This window comes from Jaculus jaculus, chromosome 8, assembly GCF_020740685.1.
Source record: "Jaculus jaculus isolate mJacJac1 chromosome 8, mJacJac1.mat.Y.cur, whole genome shotgun sequence".
NCBI classification, from domain to species: Eukaryota; Metazoa; Chordata; class Mammalia; order Rodentia; family Dipodidae; genus Jaculus; species Jaculus jaculus.
The window spans coordinates 122,429,829-122,453,703 of NC_059109.1; the positions used below are offsets into that span (position 1 = coordinate 122,429,829).

General features: G+C 42.6%; 1 protein-coding gene across 5 annotated transcripts in view; it reads right to left on the reverse strand.

The window, feature by feature from the left end:
• Positions 1–23,875, reverse strand: part of Ptprt (protein tyrosine phosphatase receptor type T) — a 1,232,244-nt gene that overhangs the window by 260,768 nt on the left and 947,601 nt on the right. For all 5 annotated transcript variants that reach the window (XM_045155759.1, XM_045155757.1, XM_045155760.1 and 2 more), the window contains exons 10-11: positions 23,366–23,567; positions 21,906–22,008 (exon numbers count right to left, since the gene is read on the reverse strand). In XM_045155759.1, the coding sequence (XP_045011694.1) occupies positions 21,906–22,008; positions 23,366–23,567 (305 nt within the window). The remainder of the gene's footprint in view (positions 1–21,905; positions 22,009–23,365; positions 23,568–23,875) is intronic.

Genomic DNA, 23,875 nt, shown 5'->3' on the forward strand with positions numbered 1-23,875 from the left:
GTGGATGTCCATAATTTGGCAATTCCAATAAAATTTGGTTTGTTCCTTTAAAATAGCAAATCCAGTTAAGAGTGTTTTTTCCTCCCCCCTCCCCAAAGGGATAAGGGTGAAAAGCCACTGCTGTCTATTGAAGAATGTGATGAATGTGGAAAGTTCAAGCATGGGTCCTAGAATATGAATTCAAACTAAGGTAAAGGAGTGCATGTCAGTGTGAGTATGGGAGACATGTTTTTAAAAAGTCTTCATGTATAAAAAATACGCATCTAGGGCTACAGTCGTGGCTTAGTGGTTAATGTGCTTGCCTGTGAAGCCAAAGGACCCAGGTTTGATTCTGCAGTACCCCTGTAAGCCAGATGCACAAGGGGGTACATGCATCTAGAGTTCATTTGCAGTGACTGGACGAACTGGTACAGTAATTCTCTCTCTTTATCTTCTTTCTTTCTCTCCAATACATCAATCAACCAATCAATAAAAGTATTTACCAAAAGAAATACAGCTCCAGTCCATGTAAGAGAAAAAAAAAACTGCCATTAAATAAGCCAAAAATTTCTATATCTATGTTTAAAAGGCATAAAATTTCAGACTTTACTAATGTAATTTATTTATTGATAAATTTCAAGATCCCTACACTAATAAAATATGTGTAATCCTTGATTGGGTACTAGATTAAATTTTGTAAAAATTATTTAGTTTGTGTGTGTGTGTGTGTGTGTGTGTGTGTGTGTGTGTATGTGTGTGTGTGTGTATGCATGAACACAGAAGGACCTCTTGTGATGAAAATAAACACCAGACACTTACACCACCTTTTGCATCCAGCTTAAGTGGTTGGCTTGGGGGTTGAACCCAGCTGGAAAGCTTTGTAAGCAGACACCTTCAGCTGCTGACCCATCTCCCCAGCCTGTCCTAGATTGAGTTTTTAAAAATATTAAAAGATAATTCATTGAATTAATTGAAGCATTGGGGAACATTGAGTATGCACGAGCTACAGAATTAATTGCTAGTGTTGTGTCAGGTTAAAATTTCCCTAGTGTGATGATTGTATTGCGCATCTGAAGGAGACTAGCCTTTTCCTCGGGGGATAAAAACTACAAGTTTCAAGTGTTGTAATTACTATAACTTACTCCAAATGCTTCTACAATGGCTTTTAAGATGAAAGAAAATAAATACAGCCCACAGTTTACAACCCAAGGGAAGGTTACATGGATGTCTGCTGTCAGTACTCTGGCATACTTAGGGCATCCTATGTTTGAAATCAAAAGAAAAGATAAACTTGGTGGATAAAATACTTTGTTCTTTTTTTTTAGAGACTGGATCTCATTCAGCTAAAACTGGCCATCCTCCTGCCAACATCTCCCCAGTGCTGGGATTACAGATGTGTACCACTAAGCTTGGCTGAGCACAACCTTCCAAGCAGAACAATCTAAAAACTCACAAGCTACAAAAGATAGATGTGTCCTGTGTGAATGTGAAGCGTGTGAATCTGGGAACAGGAAGCCTCTCAAAAATGTGACAGAGGGGATGGAAAGATTGCTCAGTGGTTAAAGGTACTTGTTTGCAAAGCCTATCAGCCTGGGTTCAATTCCTCAGCACCCACATGAAGCCAGATACACAAAGTAACACATGTTTCTGGAGTTTATTTGCAGAGGCAAGAGGGTCTGGTGCACCCATGCTTTCTCTCTCTCTCTCACACACACACACAAATAAATAAGCATATTTTTTAATGTGACAGAGAAAAATCACATGATTTTGATCCTTAAGAGACCACCATAGATATGGAGGATAAAATGATATGGAACATATAAAATTAATACGTCATCTTAACAGGTAAAGATATAGACTATATTTATTTTGTATAATGATACTGAACTAGAAATTATTAAAGCAAAAATTAAAGTAATAAAAAAAAACTTCCAACTGGGGAACATAACTTCCCAAAGTAATTCTCATTTCAAATAGGAAAACAAAATCATAATTTCATAGTTTATGTAAACGATTACAATGAGAACAATATGTTTAATACATAGGAGATAGGACTGAACCTGGCTTTGGCATCTGAAAATCCTTTGTTATTAAACAAAAAAGAATGACGAAAATTAATTAAGCATTCTATAAAAAAGAAATAAGAATAAACAATACCAGAGGCAGATGGCTTTTCCAATGAGTTCTTTCAATCTTTTAGAAACTGATAATTCCTATGTTATATAAACAATTACTTAAGACAGAAAAAAAGGGAAAACATCTAAAATTGCTGCATACCATTCCTCTACTGTACTGTGAATGGTCTCCCAAAAGTGGGTCATTTATCCTTAGCATGCACATAGAACTACTATTGGAGAATCATGGAAAATATCACAAATCTCAACAGAAAACCAAGACGATCATGTGAGCAGACGCCAAAGGCATTTGATAAAATTAAATACCCATTTCTGTCAGTAAATGAGAGTGACAAAGATAAATTGTGGTATAGAATTTTTTTATTACTTAAAAAAAATCATCTGTTTCACATCTGCAGCTAACTTTTTACCTTAGAGAAATTTGCTGGAGGCCTAGTCATTTGGGTTGGGAGTTAGAGGGAAAGGTCAGCTATCAACATTTATTTGGAAGCTGTGCTCTGAACATTCTACCCACTGCAGTAAAATATAAAACCAAAATCAGAGCTTTGCAACTGGAATAAGAAGACACAAAATGGTCATTATTCATAGATGATGTGATTATTAGCTGGTGGAACAAGATAATAAAATTTAATTAAAGAAACACACAAGAGGTTTCAGCAAAAGGGATGAAACACACACACACACACACACACACACACACACACACACACACACACATGCTTCCCTAGATACTAGCCAAAAACTGGTTAGCAAACATAAGGAGAGAAAGAAGACAAAATATCACAAGCTTAATAGTAGTATGTAACAGTTATAACAAGATAACTGTGGATGGGACCGACATAACAGAATCATAGTTTTCCTGAAAGAGTAAACACTCAACTGAATGGATAGACTTGCCCCCTTTTCAGTATGGAAATTCTCATTTTAATATAATCATTTCAGAGTAAGAAACAGTTTTAATACAATTTAAGCCAATTCCTTTGAGGATTATTTAAGGAACATGGTAAAATGACATTTTAAAAATTCAAATGGAAACATAAGTGGGTGAAAATAGCTAAGAGTATTTTGAACAAGAATCATCAGGAGGACTAGATATTAAAATGTTTTATAAAACCTATACTTAAATGAGTACAGATGAAAGAGTCAATGACAGAGGACAGGTCCAACTGTCTAGGCAAATAAAAGATCCCAGCAGATATGTACACATACCTATAAGTACACAGGCACACACTCACATGCACACACATGCAAACACACATATGCCCATACATGCCCACACACATGCAGTAAGACGAGTTTACATGCCAGGAAGTATAGTGGAGAAAATCTGCTATTTAGAGAACTCAAAAACAGTAATAAGCATCACTAAAATGGTAATAGCCATTGTGATATGTGGCAAAAAGTCACAGGCAATTACTATAATGGGAAGGTGAAACTTACATAGAACCCGTTTTTTTTTTAAAAAAAATCTGGTTGGGGGAAAAAAAAACATAAGGAAAGATTTTAAATGTTAATTTTCAATTTTTCTACCATTTCTATATATAAGTATGTATTATTTTAGGAAGAATCTAAATTAAACTTCATTGAAACTAAAATGATAAAGTTGCATGAATTTCCTGTATATTCTGATGAGCTCTAAACATATTTAGTAAAGGAAAGCACATTAAAGTTAGGTTTAAATGCACAATGTTACTCAAATAGCTATAGTGTCATATTTTTAATTGATGGGCGACTTCTCACACTTCAGTCACATGGCGTAATTTTGCCTAGTGATGTTGACTGTTTTCTTTTTCTTAAAGATACTCAACTCCTGGCTGACTCCAGATGTGTTATTTTCTATGCCCACCTTGAAAAGCACAAGCTCAGGTTAGGGTGTAGTGGCATGTGGACACCTGACTCAATTCCCAGTGATTTTTGACCAGTGATCCTATTACTTAATATCAGAGGCTCATTCAGTACAAGACTTAAAGAAACTTTACATAGAGGTAATAAAGGGTATCCAGTATGAAGAGTGATAACTCGCAATAGTTGGGAAAGGCAGGAAGTTACAGGGCCTGGTGAGTCAGTGGTCCACAGTGCAGCAACATCCCCATCATCTCAGTGTGCATGGGGGTGGAACCTCAGGCTTCATCCCAGATTCACCGGGTTGTAAAATCCTGGGTTGATTCACTTTCACATTAAATTTTGAAAAGAAGCAAGATGAAGTAGAACACTCGAGGGAACCACAAGGTTGCCCTCCTACATGTTTTTTTTTTTTTTCCTTAGTAAATATTCTAAGTGTTTTGGGTTTTGTACTATAGTAGACAGGCAGGTTCTTTTTTATAGCTCAGGTTTTCCAACATTGCCTTCTTGCTCAGAGACTTCCTGGGAAGAAACCCCTTAACTCTCCTGCCAAGTTTTCTGCTGAAATGTCGTTGTTGTTTTCTCCAGCCACCTTACATGGTAAGAGAGTGAAAAACAGCAACAACAAGAAAAGAAGTGACTGGGCAAGATAAGCTTTGATAAGTATTCAGGCTGTGTGCATCATGATTAAGACCCACAGTTATGCGCTTGGGGAGGAGTTCCTGCAGTGGCTCTTTTAATATTATTATTTATTCATTTATTTGATAGAGGGAAAGAACAGAAAGAGAGGTGGAGAGAGAAAGAGAGAGAGAGAGAGAATGAGTATGCACCAGGGCTCAAGCCACTGCAAATGAAAATGGAAAGCCCTTGGATCAGTAAGAGCCTTTCTCAAGGAAACAAGTGAACAAGTGATGGACAAGGGACATCTGACATTTTCCTCAGGCCCCCAGACACATGCATAAGGGGCCCACACATTTGGACACACACATGCGTATACCACAGACACATGACCAAATACATACCTCTCATACCATATTACATATTACATGTTTCACAGAAATACACAGAAAAAAATAGTATTTAAGAGCATGTCTGAAATAATGGAGAACTGTGAGAGGAAAAGGTTTATTTTAAGAGATTTAACTGCCTGAAGATGATAGATAATGGTATAGTCTATGCTGAATTTGACAAACAAAAGCCATCACTCTATAGGATAGGAATAGTGATCAGAGGTAGTATATGTGACACTGGTGAAGGGCTCCAGAGTGTGCACTTGGGACCCATGTTTCACACTAGCTACATGGACTCGGACTCACTATTTAAACCATTCTGAACTTCAGTTTTCCCATCTGTGAAATAAGGAGATTCCAGTTCTCAATTCACTGAGCTGTGAGAAGAATTAACTGACTTACTATGTGTAAGGGATTTACTTTATTGCACTTAGTAAGCTTTAAGTAAATTATATAATGCCATGTTAAAAATAGTTTACCACTTGGCTCTGAAGTGACCTGCTTTGTGGGATTATAAAATTAGCTATTGTGTATGTATTTAACTAAGAAAATAGTGATATGACTACACTGGGAAGCGGGAAGGCAGACATGTGATGATTTACACAGTTGAATTCTCATCTATCATAGCAGGAAGTAAATAGATAATGCCTGCAATCAATAACTTTAAAATAGTGCTTTATGGAGTGCCAATTCCCAGAAGAAATGGCAAATAGCTGAAATGTGTTGCATGTGAGGCAGAGACCAGAGAGGTTGTAAATGTTGGGGTGAGAAATAGTTTGACTATTTGATTTTCTAACTATGTGTATTTATTTCCTTGAGTTTTTTTAAATTAAAGAATAAAAAAGGTTAATGTATATGAATTGGCCATCAGTGCCTGCACACATAAACACAGGCACTCAATACTTTGTAGTTTCATTTTACTCATTTCAGTAATTCCACTCCTGTTTTTTTTTTTTTTTTCCTATTTAAAGGTACAATAGCAAAAGCAAAAACATGAATAAATCCACTGCTGCTGGGTTATTTATAACAACAAATAACTAAAAATGACCCAAATTCTCAACCATACGCAAAGCGTTAAGAATTATGCAAACACCTGATAGAATGTTATGAACAAGAAACATAAAAGTATTGCTTCAGATGGCTAAAAACGGGCTGAAACCAAAATACACACACATATAAACATGCACATGCAATTCCCTTGTATGTTCAGATGGGGAAACAGAACCCTGAGAGAACCAGGGTGTCTGAAGAGAGGATAAAGAGCTGTGGTATATTCTCCTCTAGCCATTTCCTCTAGGCTCGGATAGACCTACAAGGAAGCTTCTTGCGTCACTGTGCAAAGGGAGTTTTCTCTCAAACATGGAACTTTCTATCTGTGCTGTGACATAGCCTTTTGAACTTAGATTTCATACCATTCTTCAGATAGAATTCACATTTAGCCACCTGTGCCATTGACAGCCACATTTACAGGCAGACAGGACTGTTCACTAATCCTACAGTAAAACTCAAAGTTCCCAGAGTTGTGTCCATTCCCAGCTGTGGCTCAGTCTCTAACTGACAATGTCTCAAAAACCTACTTCTTAGTAGCTATTGATGTAAACTAGGTGACAGCCATGAAAAACCCCAATAGTATAGTGTATTGAAACCTGTAAGGTTCTATAAAAGGTTCTATAAGACTCTTTTTTAAAATTTTTATTTATTTATTTATTTGAGAGCGACAGACACAGAGAGAAAGACAGATAGAGGGAGAGAGAGAATGGGCGCGCCAGGGCTTCCAGCCTCTGCAAATGAACTCCAGACGCATGCGCCCCCTTGTGCATCTGGCTAACATGGGACCTGAGGAACTAAGCCTCGAACCGGGGTCCTTAGGCTTCATAGGCAAGCGCTTAACCACTAAGCCATCTCTCCAGCCCCTATAAGACTCTTGTCTGCCTAAGAGAAGAATAGATACACAAGCATGTTCTCCGACTTCAATGCAAAGTTTTGAGTGAGAAATGATAATGTGTCTGGGAAGTCACCAAGCAGAAATTTCTACCCAGTGCAGGAGTGTAGCAAAGTTCAGTTGCATGTAACTGGCTATGATGGTTTGAATGTATGGTCCCATAAACTAAGGCATTTTTTAAAAAGCAAATTAAATATTTTATTTATTTATTTATTGGGGAGAGACAGAGAGAGGCAGATAGAGAGAATGGGTTTGCCAGGGTCTCAAGCCACTAAAAACAGAGTCTGGACACATGTGCCACCCTGTGTAGCAGGCTCATGTGGCTCCTGGGGAATGGAACCGGAGTCCTTAGGCTTCACAGGCAAGCCCCTTAACTGCTGAGCCATCTCTCCAGCCCAGACTCAGGCATCTTTGATTAACAAACTTCTTCCTTGAGTCCCCAGCAGGCAGGTCCTGCCTAGGGGGCGTGCCGCTGGGGAGGGGATGTTTGGTCCAGGCCTGCTAGGAGCGTTCAGAGCAGTTGAAGCTTGGGCTGTTGAGCTTGCCGCTGCTGGCAGCTGGTCCTCTGTGCTGGGGATGCTGACAACAGCCAGCTTCTTCCTTCAGTGTCTGTGGATTGTTCCCCTGGATTCTGTATGTCTGACGTAAACCCATTCCTTTCCTAAGCTGCTTCTGGTCAGGTGTTGTCCAGCAACACGAAGGTAACTGCAACACTGGCTATCTGTGCCCCACTTCTTTGAATGACTTCTCAAATGCTGGTGTGCATTGAGGTATGTTCATTCAGGAAGACTTGTTAAACAGAACTCTGGCTCTATCTATCCCCAGATTCAGATTCAGATTCTGATTCAGTAGGATGAGAGCAGGGCTTGAATCTTTATCGGTTTTTTTTTTTTTTTAAACAAAAGGTAATGCTGAAGATCCAAGGACCAAAGCTGGAGAATCACTATCTCATAGATTTAAAATTTCACCATTAACAATGGCGAAAAAGATGGAGTCATTGAAGAGGGAAGAGAGAACATAGGAAAAGTTTTCCTAGGGCTCTTCCTATGCCCTGGTCCTATGAGGTAGAAACCTTGGCATAATGTCTGTGCCAATCCCATCTCCCTCAGGTTCTCCCAGGCGTTACACCCTTCCCAAGCTTTCCCAGTCAGCTTCCTAAACCGAACCATGACAACTCTTCCCATATGCCTGGAGCCCAAGTGCCGATGCAGAGGCCACCCTCCTAGCTTCCAAGAAATTATGCATTCGTTAGGGAGGGAATTAACACCTCAAAGCAAACTATAATTAGGAATTCTTCAATTCAGTTTATGCTTTTTCAATTAGGCACTCTATAATTTTAATCATGGGAGCATTAACATGTTTCTGTAATTTATATACCTGTGGTATAATTAAGCCAGGGAAACACATTGCTCTAAACCTGGGTGGCAGTGATTGTTTCCCTCACACTTGCAGCTCCACAGGACTCCGGTGGAGAGAAGGTTCCAGCATCAAAGGAGCCATTGGTGAGTGGCAGAAGCCAGTGAGTGTGCTCTTGACTTTGGGAATGTGGTGTCCACTGTAGACCATGCAAAAGCCTTTGAACGTCTGGCCCCCTGTGCCCACATCTGTATCTTAAAGCTTCAGCTTCTTTCGTGACTTCCAAAACATCCCCACCATTGCAAACTGCTTTTGGACAATTATTCTTGGAAACTAATTTCAATTAAGCAGGAACAGGGTGTCTTGGCAGGGGAGATGTTATCTGTGAGCTGTGGGAAGCAGATGGCTTTGAATTGAAGAAATTGGACAATGGGCTAAAACTTAGCATGGAATGAGACCAATCTCCTATTGAATAAACACACACACACACACACACACACACACACACACACACACACATCTATTCCTCTTCCAACTTTCTGTAACTCTCATAATTTTAGCTTTCCCTTTAGCCACAAAGCAAGGCCTGTATCCTATGTGCGAGGTAGATTCTCTTGGGATCTGAGCAGTTCTGCCAATTCAAGGAATTCAGAGGCACACTGAGGGTTTTGTGCTTATTCAGACTGAACCTCTGAACTTTCTGAAGGTTAAAACCTTCAGTTTTTTTTTTTTTTTCTCTTCTTCCTACTCTCCCCACAATAGCAAATTCAGATTTGCTGACTGCAATAAAAGGGAAAAGAACATAATCAAAACTGGCCCGGGGGGACAACGTATACAGATTCCAACCCAGCTGAGTGACGCACCCATATTGCTACAGCATTTTGGCACTCAATATATTTTGTCTGATCTAAGAAAATATAGAACTTTTTATACAGTGAAAGTTGGAAATGAATTTGTTTCTCTCAGGCTGCTTCAAGCCTTCTACAAAGGGAATACAGATTCGTTCAGACTCTGGTGTTTGGCGCCACCAAATATCCATCTTCTACATACGCCCCAACATCTGCATAGAAGTGATATATTCAGATATGTTATCAGCATGCACCACCATGGCACGGATTACTTCAGACACTAGTCACAGTCATCATCATAAGAAAATAGGGGAGTCTTTTTAGCTTCCATGTGGATAGGCATAGGAGAATTCACTGGCAGGAGATTGTGGTTCAGCTCTCCTGAGATAAAACTGATTACCTTCACGCTGGAATACACTGCAGAAGAAACACAGAGTCCTCAAAGCTGTGAGACCAACAGGGGTCATATCCCAAGGAAATGCAAGACAACTGCTTCCCCACATCATGACAATGAACAAATGTCAGCACCATAGAGAACCTACCTGGTCACCTGTACAGGCTCCTTTCTCCACATCTGGGCCGCCTTTTAGCTAAACCACTAGGACTCAAGTGTATCGAGATCCAGCAGATCCAGTACCACCTAGGAGCTTGTTCAAAAAGCAGATTCTCAGGTCCCATCCCCAAGTACCTGGGCATGGCCAGGAATCTGCATGCTGACTGACTCTCCAGGTGACTATATCGTCCACAGAAGTTTAAACTACATGGGAGGGGCTGAAGAGGTGGCTTAGCTTGCCTGTGAAGCCGAAGGACCCCGGTTTGAGGCTCGATTCCCCAGGACCCATGTTAGCCAAATGCACAAGGGGGCGCATGCGTCTGGAGTTCGTTTGCAATGGCTGGAGGCCCTGGTGCGCCCATTATCTCTCTCTCTCTATCTGCCTCTCTCTCTCTCTCTCAAATAAGTAAATAAAAATGAACAAAAAATAAAAAAATAAACTACAAGGGATCAAGCATTAGCTTTAATCATTTCCTACACTCGACCCCTAGAGAGGGTGAGGCAGTGGAATTGTGGAACTGTAGTTAAGTAGGACAGAGGCTCAGCAGTAAGTCACCCAGCTCAGGTATGGTAATTTGAATGAAGTGCCCCCATAGATTCATGTGTTTTGAATACTTGGTCTCTGGCTGGTGAGAGTTTGGAAAGTTGTGGAACCTTCTGGAGGGAGAGGTTTGCTGGAGGAGATGTGTCACTAGGGAGTGGGTGGACACCGACATTTATTAGTCCAGCCTACTGGATATTTAGACATAACATCCTCTTGATATTTCCTCCCAGATGATGTGTCAGTGTGAGCCATTTTCCTGCTCATGCCATGCTTTCCCTGACAGGATGAAACCTTTCCTGGGAAACAGCAACAAGCCCTTTCCTTCTCTCAGCTGTTCCAGGTTGGATGCTCTGTTCCACCACCGAGAAGGAATCAACAATAAGTCTTCTGCCTTAGGGACCTCAGCTTATGCGTGTGTCTAAGTCCCCATTACCCTGCTCCTTTCTCACAGAAGGATCCCTGGCCTTTACCTCTGTCTCCAAATACCTGTATTGACCATCTCTCTGAAGCTAAATATGAACCTCAACCTCTTAATCATCCCAGAGCAACGCAGGAAGATGGAGGATTTTCTACTCTGATGGGGAGCTATCTATCGAATCCAGTAACTTATCTGTGTCCACTGAATGTTCTGAAATGTGGCTAGTGTACCTAATAAGCTAAAGTTTAAACTGTATTTGAATAACTTAAATAGCCAAATGTAGCAAGTAGCTATAGCAACAGCAGCACTCTGTCCAGGTCTAAATTCTAGCCCTCGAATCCTTCTTGTGCTATTTGGACTGCTACTTCCCACCCTCAAAAGGAACACTTTCTCTCATGTTTGCAATCTTCATAAATTGCTTCGTGAACCTACCGCCCAAGTGGAAGGGCACTAGTTAAACAGCAGAACCTAAGCAGTTATAGCCAGGCAAGTAAAGGGTGGGTTGTATTGTGAGAGAATGGTAAGAACAGGTGTGTGTGTGTGTGTGTGTGTGTGTGTGTGTGTGTGTGTGTGTGTTACAAACTCCAGTCTTCAGCTGTCTTTTCTCTACCCAGATTCCTAGGCTTGCAGTCACCTCACTTAGTGCAGCTGAGAGGAGGCAGTTTTCTGAGAAACCCCAGGCAGCCGGAGCAGGCACTGTGCAGAATGCTTTCTGGGTGAGAACAACCCTCCTGGGATTCTACCACGGCGCAAGCCCATGGGCTAGCTCAAAAGAACATCCCCAGGGCAGGCTGCGGTGAACGTGCTGGACGAAGGCCGACTTGAGCGTCTGACCGTTGCACAGTTGCAGAGAGAGCCATGGCTTATCAGATGCTCAAGATGTTGGCCAAAGCAGTGTGTCATGGTGTCTGGAAGGGCATAAGTGGTAGAGTTCAGCAAGAAATAAAGAAAAGTGGAGAGAATCTGAGAACGCGGAGAAGGCACCTTGCTGAGTCACTATTGCTCTTTTCCCTGGGTGGGAGGATGAGCATCAGGAAACTAAGGGAGCCCTTAGGGAGCCCTTCTGTATCCCTAGCACGGCTTGTCCTATGATAGACGTTGCTTCAGTGACCTTCACCTTGAACCCGCTGCTGCCCATTCCTTAGCTCTATCCTATAACAACATGGTTCAGATAATTTGGTATCAAGAGCCACATTATCCCACAGATGGCTTCTATTATTAACAGCTTCCTTCTGTCATCCCACTCTCTGAGCATCACTCCTTTGGTTCCCAGCCTGTCACTGCCCTCTTACAAGGATTCTCCCACAGCCATGAGGTCTGCCAGCCCTTGATATCTTTGTCACATGCACTTCTAGCTTTATAGTCTCTTCTAAGCAAGCTCAGAGCAGATGGTCCATGTTCAGGCACTTTGGTTAAACATCATCTTATTTTCCTCATAGTCCTGGGTCAACTTATGTGTCATTCTTATTTTCTACTGGAAGAATGGCTTGGAAACCTTTTTTTTTTTTTAAGTTTAAGACAAAATGCTGACCATTTCTTTTCTCTCTCTCTCTCTCTCTCTCTTTTTTAATTAATCACTGTTCCTTTGACTTTTTGTTTAAAAAAAAATGTCAAGATAATGAGGTGTTGACCTGGTTTTCCTTGTACTTCCTTAGTCAGTCTTTCTCCACCCACCCAGCGGTTCCCTGGTGAAGCTTCCCACAGCTCTGTCCTGCGGCTCATGTCTTCTACACTGCATTCACCTTGAGCGAGGTCGCCCCCTCCTCCAGGGCTTCAAATACCACCTTAGATGCTAACGTTTCCCAAATCCAAACCTCTGCTCAGATGCCGCTCCTGCACCGCAGACTTGTGGAGTTTAAATAGTCCCTGTGGTAGGAGGCGAACACGGCACCCGCACTCTCCACTCGCTCACGCCAGTAACAGTCGCCGTCTCCATGTCTCCAGATGGCAGACAGTCCAAAATAGAACACTCTCGATCTTCATGTTCCGTCGACTGCTCCATTTAAAATATGCTCCCCAAACACCTGTTTTTTTCCTACTCGGTTTGAGCCTAAGTAATATAATCCAGAATGCCAACATCAGATCCAGTTCTTAGGAAGCTGGGTGGCTGGGCTGTAAGTTGAACAGCGGCTTTTTAAAAGCTGCTGTAATGTGACCAGGGTAAACTGAAGCAAATTGAAACCCATTTACATTAGTTGGGTGTTGCCTTTATTCCCTGCTGGTTTTCTGATTAATCTTTCTTTAAATAAATAATAAATTTTAGCCAGGCGTGGTGGTGCACTGCTTTAATCCCAGCACTTCTGAGGCCGAGGTAGGAGGATCACTGTGAGTTCGAGGCCAGCCTTAGACTCCATGGTGAATTCCAGGTGAGCTTGGACTATGCACATGTAAATAGATACATGATAGAAAGATTATGGACAAACGGATAGTAAAACACAAACCATAGTGAAACAAATTAATGTAGCCACAATCTCACATAGTTGACCTTTTGGTTTATTAATTTTGACAGCAAGAATGATCTTTCTACTTACAGCTCTGTGCCATATTACCCATCTGACCCTTGTCTCCTTGAGTGGTTTCATGCAGTTACATGCCTCCTTAATTAAAGTGGTATTTTCCTTTAGCTGCCATATTTACACTGTGGGGCAGCCCCGTGGGGAAGAGATCTCTGTCATCAGTCATGCTAGTATTACTGTTTCTAGTCACCCCTTCTTCTTGTATCTTGCTCCTCGCACTTCCTAATCTGGTATGAGAGTCCCAGAATGCTTACAGGCATGGCTTATAAGTGGTACAAATTTCTTAAAGAGCTAAATCTTCTTGCACATGATATGGAAGTTTCTCATATCTCCCCTACCTGCTTCCTCCAGAGTGGGACACATCACACTCCTCATGTTTTAGGCCTGAGCAGATGTGGCCCCGAGAAGTGGGGAACTAAACAGAACAAATGAGGGCTACAGAACAAGTGTAATTGCAATTCCTCATCTCACACCATGTGAACAGGGACTCAAACTCCTCAGGCTGCCCCATGTTAATAAATCCTCTAAATTTTCATTTCTGTTTCCTAATTGGATGCCATCATGTGCTGATGTCTGAGAATCAAGCAGTAATGATTCCAATTTTGCTCACTGCAGCTCCACAGACCGGCAAAAACCTTCTGTGACTGTTTCTTGTGTTCCCACTCAGGGTTTTGCAGTTATTAAAGGAATCCTGGAGGAAATTTGGCAACCGTTTGCTTTTTCTTCCCAGCAAAGTTTCTTCTTTCTTTAAAAGTTGGCTGGATCTGTGATTTGTACTGTAACTAATCACTGTGCATGACAGAATAAGCATTCTTAACTAGCTGCACCTGTCAAATGAATAAGGCCCGTGGATTCTCATCAGGCAATGAATAGAACTTGCTTGTGACCTTTGGAAGGCATTCGCAAGTTGTACTGACTCCTAGTGCTCAGTCTGGTACCTCCGATCCTAGAAGCCAGGGCTAGCATGCCCTGTGTACCATGCCTCAGGAAGCCAAAATAACAGGTCACGAGTCCTAACTCTAGATGGTCCCTTAGATTTTACCAGGACTCATCTTCCCTACACAGCAGATTCTAGCTTGGCCTTGCTCAGTTAATTCCCACCCCTTCTCAGACCACTTTTATTGCCACAGGCCTATCCTGGATCCTAACAGGTATTTCCTCCTCTCTGTGCCTCTGTGTCTCAGAGAATGACACCATCCTGTCTCACATAAAAACAGGCCAGAAATGTGGGTGTCATCCTGGACTATCTTTTCCTTCACATCCCACTGAGAAGTCATCTCTATGGAAGGCCCTGAAAGTTTCACCTCCTCAACACAGCTATTCTACCCAGTTCCACCTTCATGTTTCCTCTGAGCAACTAGTTGTCTCTGCCAAGGCTATTGTTCTGGGCCCTGAGTTTGCTGGCCCTGCAGCAGTTGAAACATCCTTGCCTTGTCTACTTAGTTCTGTTTTTCAGAAAGTTTGCCAATCTAGGGATCTATTTTTAAGAGGACGCTATTTTGAAGGTTTTGTCTTCCTATGTGGTGCACACTAGCCAGCATGTGTCATAGAGCAGATCTCACACAGATGTCAGGATACATTCATTAAATGGGCCCCAGATCACAGTAGGGCTCAGAAATAACCCTGCCCACAGCTACCCAGAACTGGAGCTCCTCCCTGACTCGAGAGTCTAACCGAAACACTACCAGTTGCACTTTGCCAATTTTAGTTTAAAGACAGTTTGTGATGCAGGAGATCCTGTTTACCAAAAAATAACTTGAGGTTCATGGAATTAAGTACTTGCTCCAAAACTATCCAGTGAAGCCATTGAGTATGACTGTCGGATTCTATGAGCCTCTGCTGCTCCACTGTATCCAATTGGGAAGTCGGGTGTGGTTGGAAAAGCAGGTCGGTCTCAGGTTGTAGGCAGGCTCTGGGACCTACCCTTTTCCTAAGGTCACTGACACCGTCAGTAAACATGCACAGCCCTGACGAGGGCTGGCTAAGGCAGAGTGCACTCTGGGAAGAGCAGATCCACCCTGCAGCTGTGATGGAGATGGCTCTGAACATGGCAGAGTTGAACTGGATGCTGGCGAGGGGGCCAACGGCAGACTCAGCAGAGTCGCGTGAGCAGAGCCCTCCTAGAGGACACAATGTGAGCATCTCTTGAATATTCCACCCACAGGACAAAGTCCAAACCCATAGCAAAGACAGTTTTACTTCCCCTTATCTCTCTGGCCCTTCCCACTGGACTAGTTGTGGCTCCTGGAACCTGCCATGCGCCTTCTCTGCCTGGGCTCTTGCACATGCCACTTCCTTATTCTCAGTCACATTCCCCTCTTTCCCATGAGCTCTTCCCCATTCCATATGCCTCAGCTCAAGCTGCCTACAGGAAGCTCCCCTCCCACATCAGTTTCTGTGCCCATTACACTCATGGCGATTCTCGGCACTGAGCACTCAAGAACCCCTCTGGCCAAGCACATGACCTTAGAACATTTTCTTTTTCCTAAGTGTTCTCTCTTGCAGAGCTATACAATCCAAAAGGAGAAAGGGTAGTCACTAGACTTCTAAGAAGGAGGAGGAGGACAAGGAGAAGAAATGGCCAATACTCAATATAATTGCTCATTGGGGAAATAAAAATGAAAACTATAACCAGGCACCATTTCACCCAATTTAGAATAGTTATTATTAAAATAGAACAAAAATAAATGTTGGTAGGGACGTGAAGTAGTAGGTACTCTTGGACACCGTAAGCATGAATGCAAATTAGGTTAGCCAATAAATAAACTGAATGGCGGCTCCCCAAAAGAGCTAAAAGCAGATCTATTATGTGATCCAGCTATCCCACTTCAGGGTACACAGTCAAAGGAAATGGAATATGAAATTGGTATTCACACCAAAGATCCCTGCGGGCTCCTGTTTATTGTGGAGCTACTCACAATAGCTAGGTTACGGAAGCAGCCTGGGTGCCTACCAGAGGATGAGTGGCTGAAGAAAATGTGGTACATCTACACAACAGAATATCCAACAGGCATGAAGCAAACAAAGAAGAAATTTTGCCATTTACACCCAAATGTGTGGATCTAGAGAACATTATGCTAAGACACATAAGCCAGATGCAGAAATACAAGAACTGCATCTTCTCTTGCATGTATGGAAGCCAACCATGGTGGACCTGAAGACAGAATGGTGATAAGTAGAGACCAGGAAGGATGTGTGAGGGGTGAGGGAGGGAGGCGGGCTTTGATCTGTGCTTGTTGTATGTGCAAACTGCAATAACCTATTGATCAGAAGTAAAATCATTGAGCTCCTATATTATGCTGAGCATGTACCCAGCACTGAACATCCAGGTGTGTTTTGAATGGAAACCATGCCGGACAACATATACATAGAGGACATTTTTATTATCACTGGAATATGTATCGGACAGTATTCTATTATAGAAGAGGAGCTGGCTAAAGAAATCCAGAGTCTTAGTACCTGGTATCCACCAGATTTCTGGAATGAACTGATCATATACTTTAGCAACTACTTGATGTTTTATTTATTTATTTTTGAGCACCTACTAAGGGCTAGATGCTATCCAAACTAAAGGGCATCTAGGAGGGCCAAAGCTCCAGACTTCTGTGGCTCAGTGAAGGAAAAATGTAAAAGAAAAAAAAAAATAAAAAAATAAAATAAAACAAAGCAAACCAGCAAAAACCAAGACAAAAGAAAACATAGCATACAAACACATGCATAACACAATTAAAAGCTCAGAAAAGAACCATGAAGAAATGAGACAGATCTCTGTTGAGTAAAACTTGGTAAAGGGAGCCGAGTGAATTTCAATGAGACTAGAAATAAGGTTAAGGCCAGATGCTGACAGGCCTTGAATTTCATGCTAAGAAGCCTGAAGTTAATGCAATAGAAAACCACTGACCCATTTAAGAATTTTAAGCAGGGATGTTAACGTGATCCAATTTGTGCTTCCCAAGGACCACTTCAGCAGTGTGGAGTAGGATGGACCAAAGGAAGAGAGGCCCATGACAACAGGTCAGCGGTGTGGGGCGGAAGAGTGGCCGTGGAGGAAGAAACCAAAGTCTAAGATGTCAACAAGACTGGCCCACACTCATGGGCTCATGACAGGTCAAGCCAGTGGTTGAACATAGGCAAGGCTTCCTAATTCTGAGGTCACGGCAGCCCCAGGAGTCTGGGTTCCCAGGTCTGATGGGTCAGGTGATGGTTGGGAATGCCTTATGCTACACCTCTGCAGCAGCTGAGTCTGGGGCTGACTATGTGAGAGGAAAGCGGAGCAGAGAACAGACATGAGCTGCAGATGGAAGAGGGGTCTGCCATTGAGTATGGGGTCTACCCCCTGCCTCGTTGCCGGGACTGCATTATGGGTGATTAATTCACAGCCAAGTTACTTTCTTATGAAGGTTACCACAGATACATCAGCATGACAGGAGGGGCGTGGGGAAAGAAAGTTCAGCGTGTTCGAGTCAGAGCTGAATATTAGATTCTAGTCACTATTTGATTGATCTTTTAAGCAATTCTGGGATTCTGTCACTTAAAAACCAATAAATCTTTGAAGGCCTGGGGAAAAGCAATGCAAAAGCAATAAATCTCCATTGTGGAGTATTAGAAAAATAGGCCAAGCCGCAGAGGTGGTTTGGCTGGAGGGAAGTTGGTGGGGGAGCCCCATGTGGAAAGATGTGTGCTGCTGCCCTCCTTGGCTCTCAGAAAGACTCAGACCCAAGCGGCTTCCAAGGAGCACAGGACTACAGAACAGTGGGCTGGAGTCTGGATATGTCAGTGTTCAAGCTTTGTGGGCAGGAAGAAGAGAAAGCCAGGAAGAAGAAAAAGCCTACCTGGGGGCTGGAGGCCAAGAATCGTGTGTGAACCTGGGAGAATGAAGGGGCAGCGTGCAGAGAGACCCACCACAGCTCACAGGCAGAATGCTGCAACCACACAATCCTGAGCTCAGCACACCCAGGAAGTTACACGTCGAGTTCACACACGTCATCTGGCCGAGGCTTACCACACAGCATCGCACAACCTCCCCCGACACATCAGGGTTGGAAACCCAGGACTTCTGGGGCTGCAGCGACCTCGGAACTTGGAAACTTTTCCTGTGCCCAACCTCTAGTTTGACCTGTCATGAGCCCAGGACCGGGGGGGCAAACATGTTGACATCTTACACTTTGGTTTCTTCCTCCAAGACGGAGGTGGTATTTCCCAACCAACTTAGGTTCCTGGAAAGATAGGGTCAGACCATACAATGGAACTAACAAAACTATAAACTGTAAATTCCTCTTTAAATGCTTTAATTCAATAAATAAATATGTGCGAGCTGAGGAATGTAACCTCAATCCTTGGGCTTTGCAGGCAAGTCTTTTAACCACTATGCCATCTCTCCATCCCTGTTATTTTTAATTGACATATAATACTTTTATTTACTGGTTACAATGCAATTGTATATCTGCACATAATATGTCAGGATCATATTAGAGTGATTAGACTTTCCACCTCCTCAAACGCTTATCATTTCCTTGTGTTGAGAACTATCATCTTGGAGTTATTTTAAAACATAGTAAAAATTTATGTTCACTACATCCACCCAACTATGCTATGGTGTGTTAGAATAATTTATTTATCAACATAAACTTTAACGTATGATTCAAGATACATTTGTCCTAATTTAGCCTGTAGTGAGCTCGTGTAGTTTTGGAGCACAGACTATGCAGGTTGGTTTTCTCACCTTCTCCTGCCTCCTCCACCTGCAGCTGTTTCGCTGCTACTTCTCCTGCCTGCAGTTCATCAATCCATTACACCCATTGTGCATCTCAATACAGTCATTGGCCCTGGTGGATTCATACCCTTTCATTTGTTTAGCAACTTCTTTATTTTGTTTGCTTATTTGCTTACTGCCTCACCTCTCTACCTCATCCATAAGCACTCTTCTTGCATAAAACACCTGAAGAAGTCAGGGATGAGTCTGTCTTGTTTCCAGCTATAACCTCATTGCTCACCTCACCTCCTGGTATACAGCAGGTATTCAATACATATTTGTTTCACAGCCTATTAGCCGGTTGCCTTCCATAATCACATGCCACTCCCCAGTCTTCAAGATGAAAAAACAAAAAGTGAATGTAACTGAAATCTATTTTGGTATTTCTACTCTATCCCTGCGGCTGCCCTGGAAGTCCTTCTGTTTAGCACTGGTTAGTGTCTTCCCCTTCTTGGAAAGCGCCCCGATGTGATTTGAGAATAATTCTAGAAACAGAGTATACACCCACTGTCAATGACCCAGTCTTGAGAGGAAAAAAGAGTCAGACATTTCCAGATACCAACTATTTCCCTATTGAGCGCTGACATTTCCTTCCTTTTTTTTTTTTTTTTTTTGGATGGAAATGTCATTAAAATATGCCATGTATTGGTTGGAGAGATGGCTTAGTGGTTGAGGCATTTGCCTGAAAAGCCAAAGGACCCAGGTTTGATTCCCTAGGACCCACATAAGTCAGATGCACAAGGTGGCACATGCGTCTGGAGTTCGTTTACAGTAGCTAGAGACCTTGACACATCCATTCTCTTCCTCTCCCTCTCTCTCTCTTTCTTAAATAAATAAATACAATCTATCATGTATACCTTTCTTCTGGGGAGAGTACATGGTACATAAAGTAAGTGTGTAGTTAGCACTGGACTTCAGTTTTTCCTGTCCCACTCATTTATGGTCTGCATTAACTCACTTAGCTTCTGCTTGTCTCAATTTCCCTATCTGCAACACAGGGAAGTAATGGAATGTGCTAAGGATAGATTGCATTGTAACAGGTGACAGGCACCCAGCAATCGAGGCTAGTCAGCTCTTTCAAGACTTAAACTTCATACTTTCTACACCTCTGCACCCCAGTTTCTCATCTGGAAATGAAGATAATATCTCACAGTATATACAAAACAGTAAATGAGAGTAACTGTAGAAAGAGCAGGGTATTGGAACCTTGATTGGAACTAAGAGGCAGTATCTACTTTGACTTATCACAGGGCAGACCGTCCTAACACCCACCAGATATGTAGATTGTCAGACAAAAGTTCTATAGTGAGGGGCTCACAAACATCACCCCTGCCTGTTGTGGGGCCTGTAGATTCATCTGTCTTAGTGGGGAGGGACATGGTCCAGTTTTTCAGACTAGGCAAGAGCTTCAACATTTTTTGGTGGTTCATTCTCACTGTTCCACCACTATAATATCTGGATAGAGCTGGGTATAGGTTAAAAATGAAGGTCAGCAGGGCTGGAGAGATGGATTAGCAGTTAAGTGCTTGCCGGTGAAGCCTAAGGACCCCAGTTTGAGGCTGGATTCCCCAGGATCCATGTAAGCCAGATGTACAAGGGGGCGCGAGTGTCTGGAGTTCATTTGTAGTGGCTGGAGGCACTGGTGCACCCATTCTTTCTCTCTATCTCTCTCTCTGCCTGTATCTTTCTGTGTCTGTCTGTCACTGTCAAATAAATAAACAAATAAAACTGAAGGCCAGAGTTATTTCCATAGCCTACTTCCAGGCTGGTGTCTCAACCTACAGGGACACAAGGTGATATGGAGGAAGTTCCTCTCCATTAGCTCCCCAGACTCAAATAAGAAGACTGAGCCTCTGAAACATACCCCTGTTTCTATCCCACCACACTGATGTCTATCTTTAGGTTAAAACAAAGGTAACCAATCCTGGCTCTTCACATTCCAGCAATCTGTCTCTATCATGCATGCTCTGGTCCATGCAGGGCATTTAGAACTTGAGTGAAATCTTAAACTTAAACTCACCATCATATCCCCTGGGAATTCCTTCCTTTGAGCATTCATAACCACCTGTGAGATTTCTGTAGGAAGGACACTGTATTGTAACCATGTTTTCATGTTCATGTGTCTGTCTTCTCATTTTTATAGCTTGGCTTCCTTTAGAACATAACTCACTTGTGGCTAGTTCCCTACCATGAGCCTAAACACTTAAACAGTGCCTTGGACACAGTGGTCACCTAATTAAACAGTGTGTTTAACAAGTTATTCCAGTCCCCAAGCCATGCTCTGTTCTCTGCACGAGTTACTAAGTGCATGACTATGGAACTGATCCAGTTTGAAAGCCACTCTACTCATTAGTCTGCTCCTTTCAATGGACTGGGTCCTGCCCCCTGCAGTACTGAGCAAAACTAGCAGTTGCCATCATTGCCCTTACGCCAAGTAAAGCTGGTTTCAAAGAGATACCCGCCCTCCTGATAGCCATGAACTTGCAGCAATCAGTCTAGTTTCTGAGATGTTTTTGCTGTCTGGGCACCATGATGACCCCCAATAGACTCTTTTGAGATGAGCAATGTGACCTTGAAGGCAGGGACGGCCCCTGTGGAATCCTAGTACTCCACTTTGGACTGAACCAGCCTGTATGATTCATCTAATTTTTAATCTGCGAGCAGCTTTTCTAGATAATTCAGCAAGGCCGTTTCTTACCATGGGTGAGTCAGGTGACCTTGTCAACAGTCTGTGCCTGTCTTTGAAACCCATTAAATGTTCCACAATTGTGATCTGGAAAGTTCTCTCATTACTAATCCACAGTCCCTGCGAGTACATTTTCTCTGTGCATCCCTTTTTAGGGTGAGTGGATCCCTGGTTGAGAAGCCCCCTCTGAATTGGATTTAGAGCTACTGGCCCTCTTCCTTCTGGGTTATGTCACCCGGGCACATTGCCAGTCACGTGATTCACCTGGGGGAGGGTTGGTACCCAGAAGGAAAGCAGGAGACTCCAAGAGAAGAACGTCCTCACCTGACAGGAGCTCCCCGGGACCGGGCGGGTTTCAGCATCACCGTGATGGTCGTGTCTGTCTCATTCAGCGGGGCGCCTGTGTCATACTCAGGCATTGACGGAGCTGGGCAGCAGAGAGAGACTAGATGTGAGCAAGCACAGGTCCCAAGCCTCACTCACCACCTCCGTCCTTAACGACCCCTGTGCCACTAGAAGGGGCAGATGAGAACCCTATAGTGTCAGAGGCCTTCAGCGAAGGAGGACTTGACTTCCCATCAGCAGGTCTCTTGAAGTGCAATAGTCCACAGATGATCTGGAGGTGCCAGTGGCTGCATCAGTAAACTCCACCCCCACTCAGGCAAAAGATAAATGCAGGGAATGTAAGTACTTAATAAAGATGTGAAGAGTCAACCTTGTTGAACACATTTAGATGCAAATTTAAGCCATAATGAATTAGTTCCCTATATATATATTTTTTTCCATGGGACCTTTACCCCCACAGGAATGTGACTAAATGTAATCCTTTGAAAGGGTAATTTAGGCATTTGTATTAAGAGCTGTTAAAACCAGCATCTCTTTTAATTCAGTTTTTCAATTTGTGAATTTAATCCTAAAGTTATAATCCCAACCAATGATTTAAACTTTATTTTGTAATATGTTTATTGAAGCGTTATTTTATACAAACATGGAGGTACCAAATATATCCAACCACAAGGGAATGTTTAATTAAATTACGTCCATCCACTTGACAGAACATTATAATGAAAGCGATGTAGCAACATGGGAAATGCTTATGGGGTAAGGATAAGCAGAGATATTAAGCTACAAAAAAATCACAGTTTTTGCAAAACCAAATGCAAAATATGGATGTGTGTAGACCAGAATTGCATAGATATTCTGAAAGAAATGAAAGCTATAAAAAGATCATTCTGTTTTGATGCTGTGTGGTGGGGTGGGGTACCCTACTAGTAAAGACAGTTTGTAATCTTGGACCACTATAGCTCGGTCATCATCACTCATTCATTCATTCACACACTAATCAGCCATTTCATGAGGATCTGTGCTGAGTCCTACACTAGAAAAAAAAAGAGCATTTCTGAAAATCTACAGATCAATTTTATGTTTTCTCTCACACACGCTCTGTCTCTCTCATTTCTCCCTCCTCTCTCTCTCTCTCTCTCTCTCTCTCTCTCTCTCTCTCTCTGCATTCACACTATTTAATGCAATTCTGTGGCAAGTTATTTGGTGGACTGCACCTAATTAAAATATTTTTACCCTGTTGGAAGTTCATCGATTAGATTTCCTTCATGAAACCACAAGGGTAGCCCTCCAGAGACTTTAATGTCCATATTGTCCCAGTACTGCACAATGACAGTTAGCTCTGTGTTTTTTGACTCCTAAAAGAATTAGGAATATGTGCTTGCATGTTGCGGTGGGCGGGGAGCCTTTCTTCCTTTCGCCTTTGCTTTTACAAAAGATACCTGAAATCTTGGTAGCGATTCGTGTGGTGACGGGGGGTCCGAAGCCCTTGGCCGTGCTGGCCTTGATGGTGAAGGAGTAGGTGGTCCCCGGGTACAGACCCACGAAGAGGTGATGGGTTTCATTCCGGAGCTTGAACACTTTCCCCCTCTGGCTGGACAGGTCAGCACTTGGATCGAGTGAGCCAACAGCCTTGTAGTTGATCTGTGTAACAAGTGACAAGCAAACACATGAACAAACACCCAACTCGGTAAGCTAAGTGGAGCTCGTGCCAGAGGAGCACCGGCAAAGGAAGAAAAGAGGAGGATTTGCAAGGCCCGCAGGTTCAGGGGAGAGGCTGATTCCTGCCCACTTTACAGTTAACTCCAGGCCTAAGCATTCCACTGTGGAGTAGCCTTGTCCAGTGCAACTGGAACATGAGCCTCATGCATCATCTAACATAGTCTACTAGTCAAGCTAATGGAAGAAAGTGAGCTACTTTAACTAATATGTCTTGTTGCACCAAATGTATC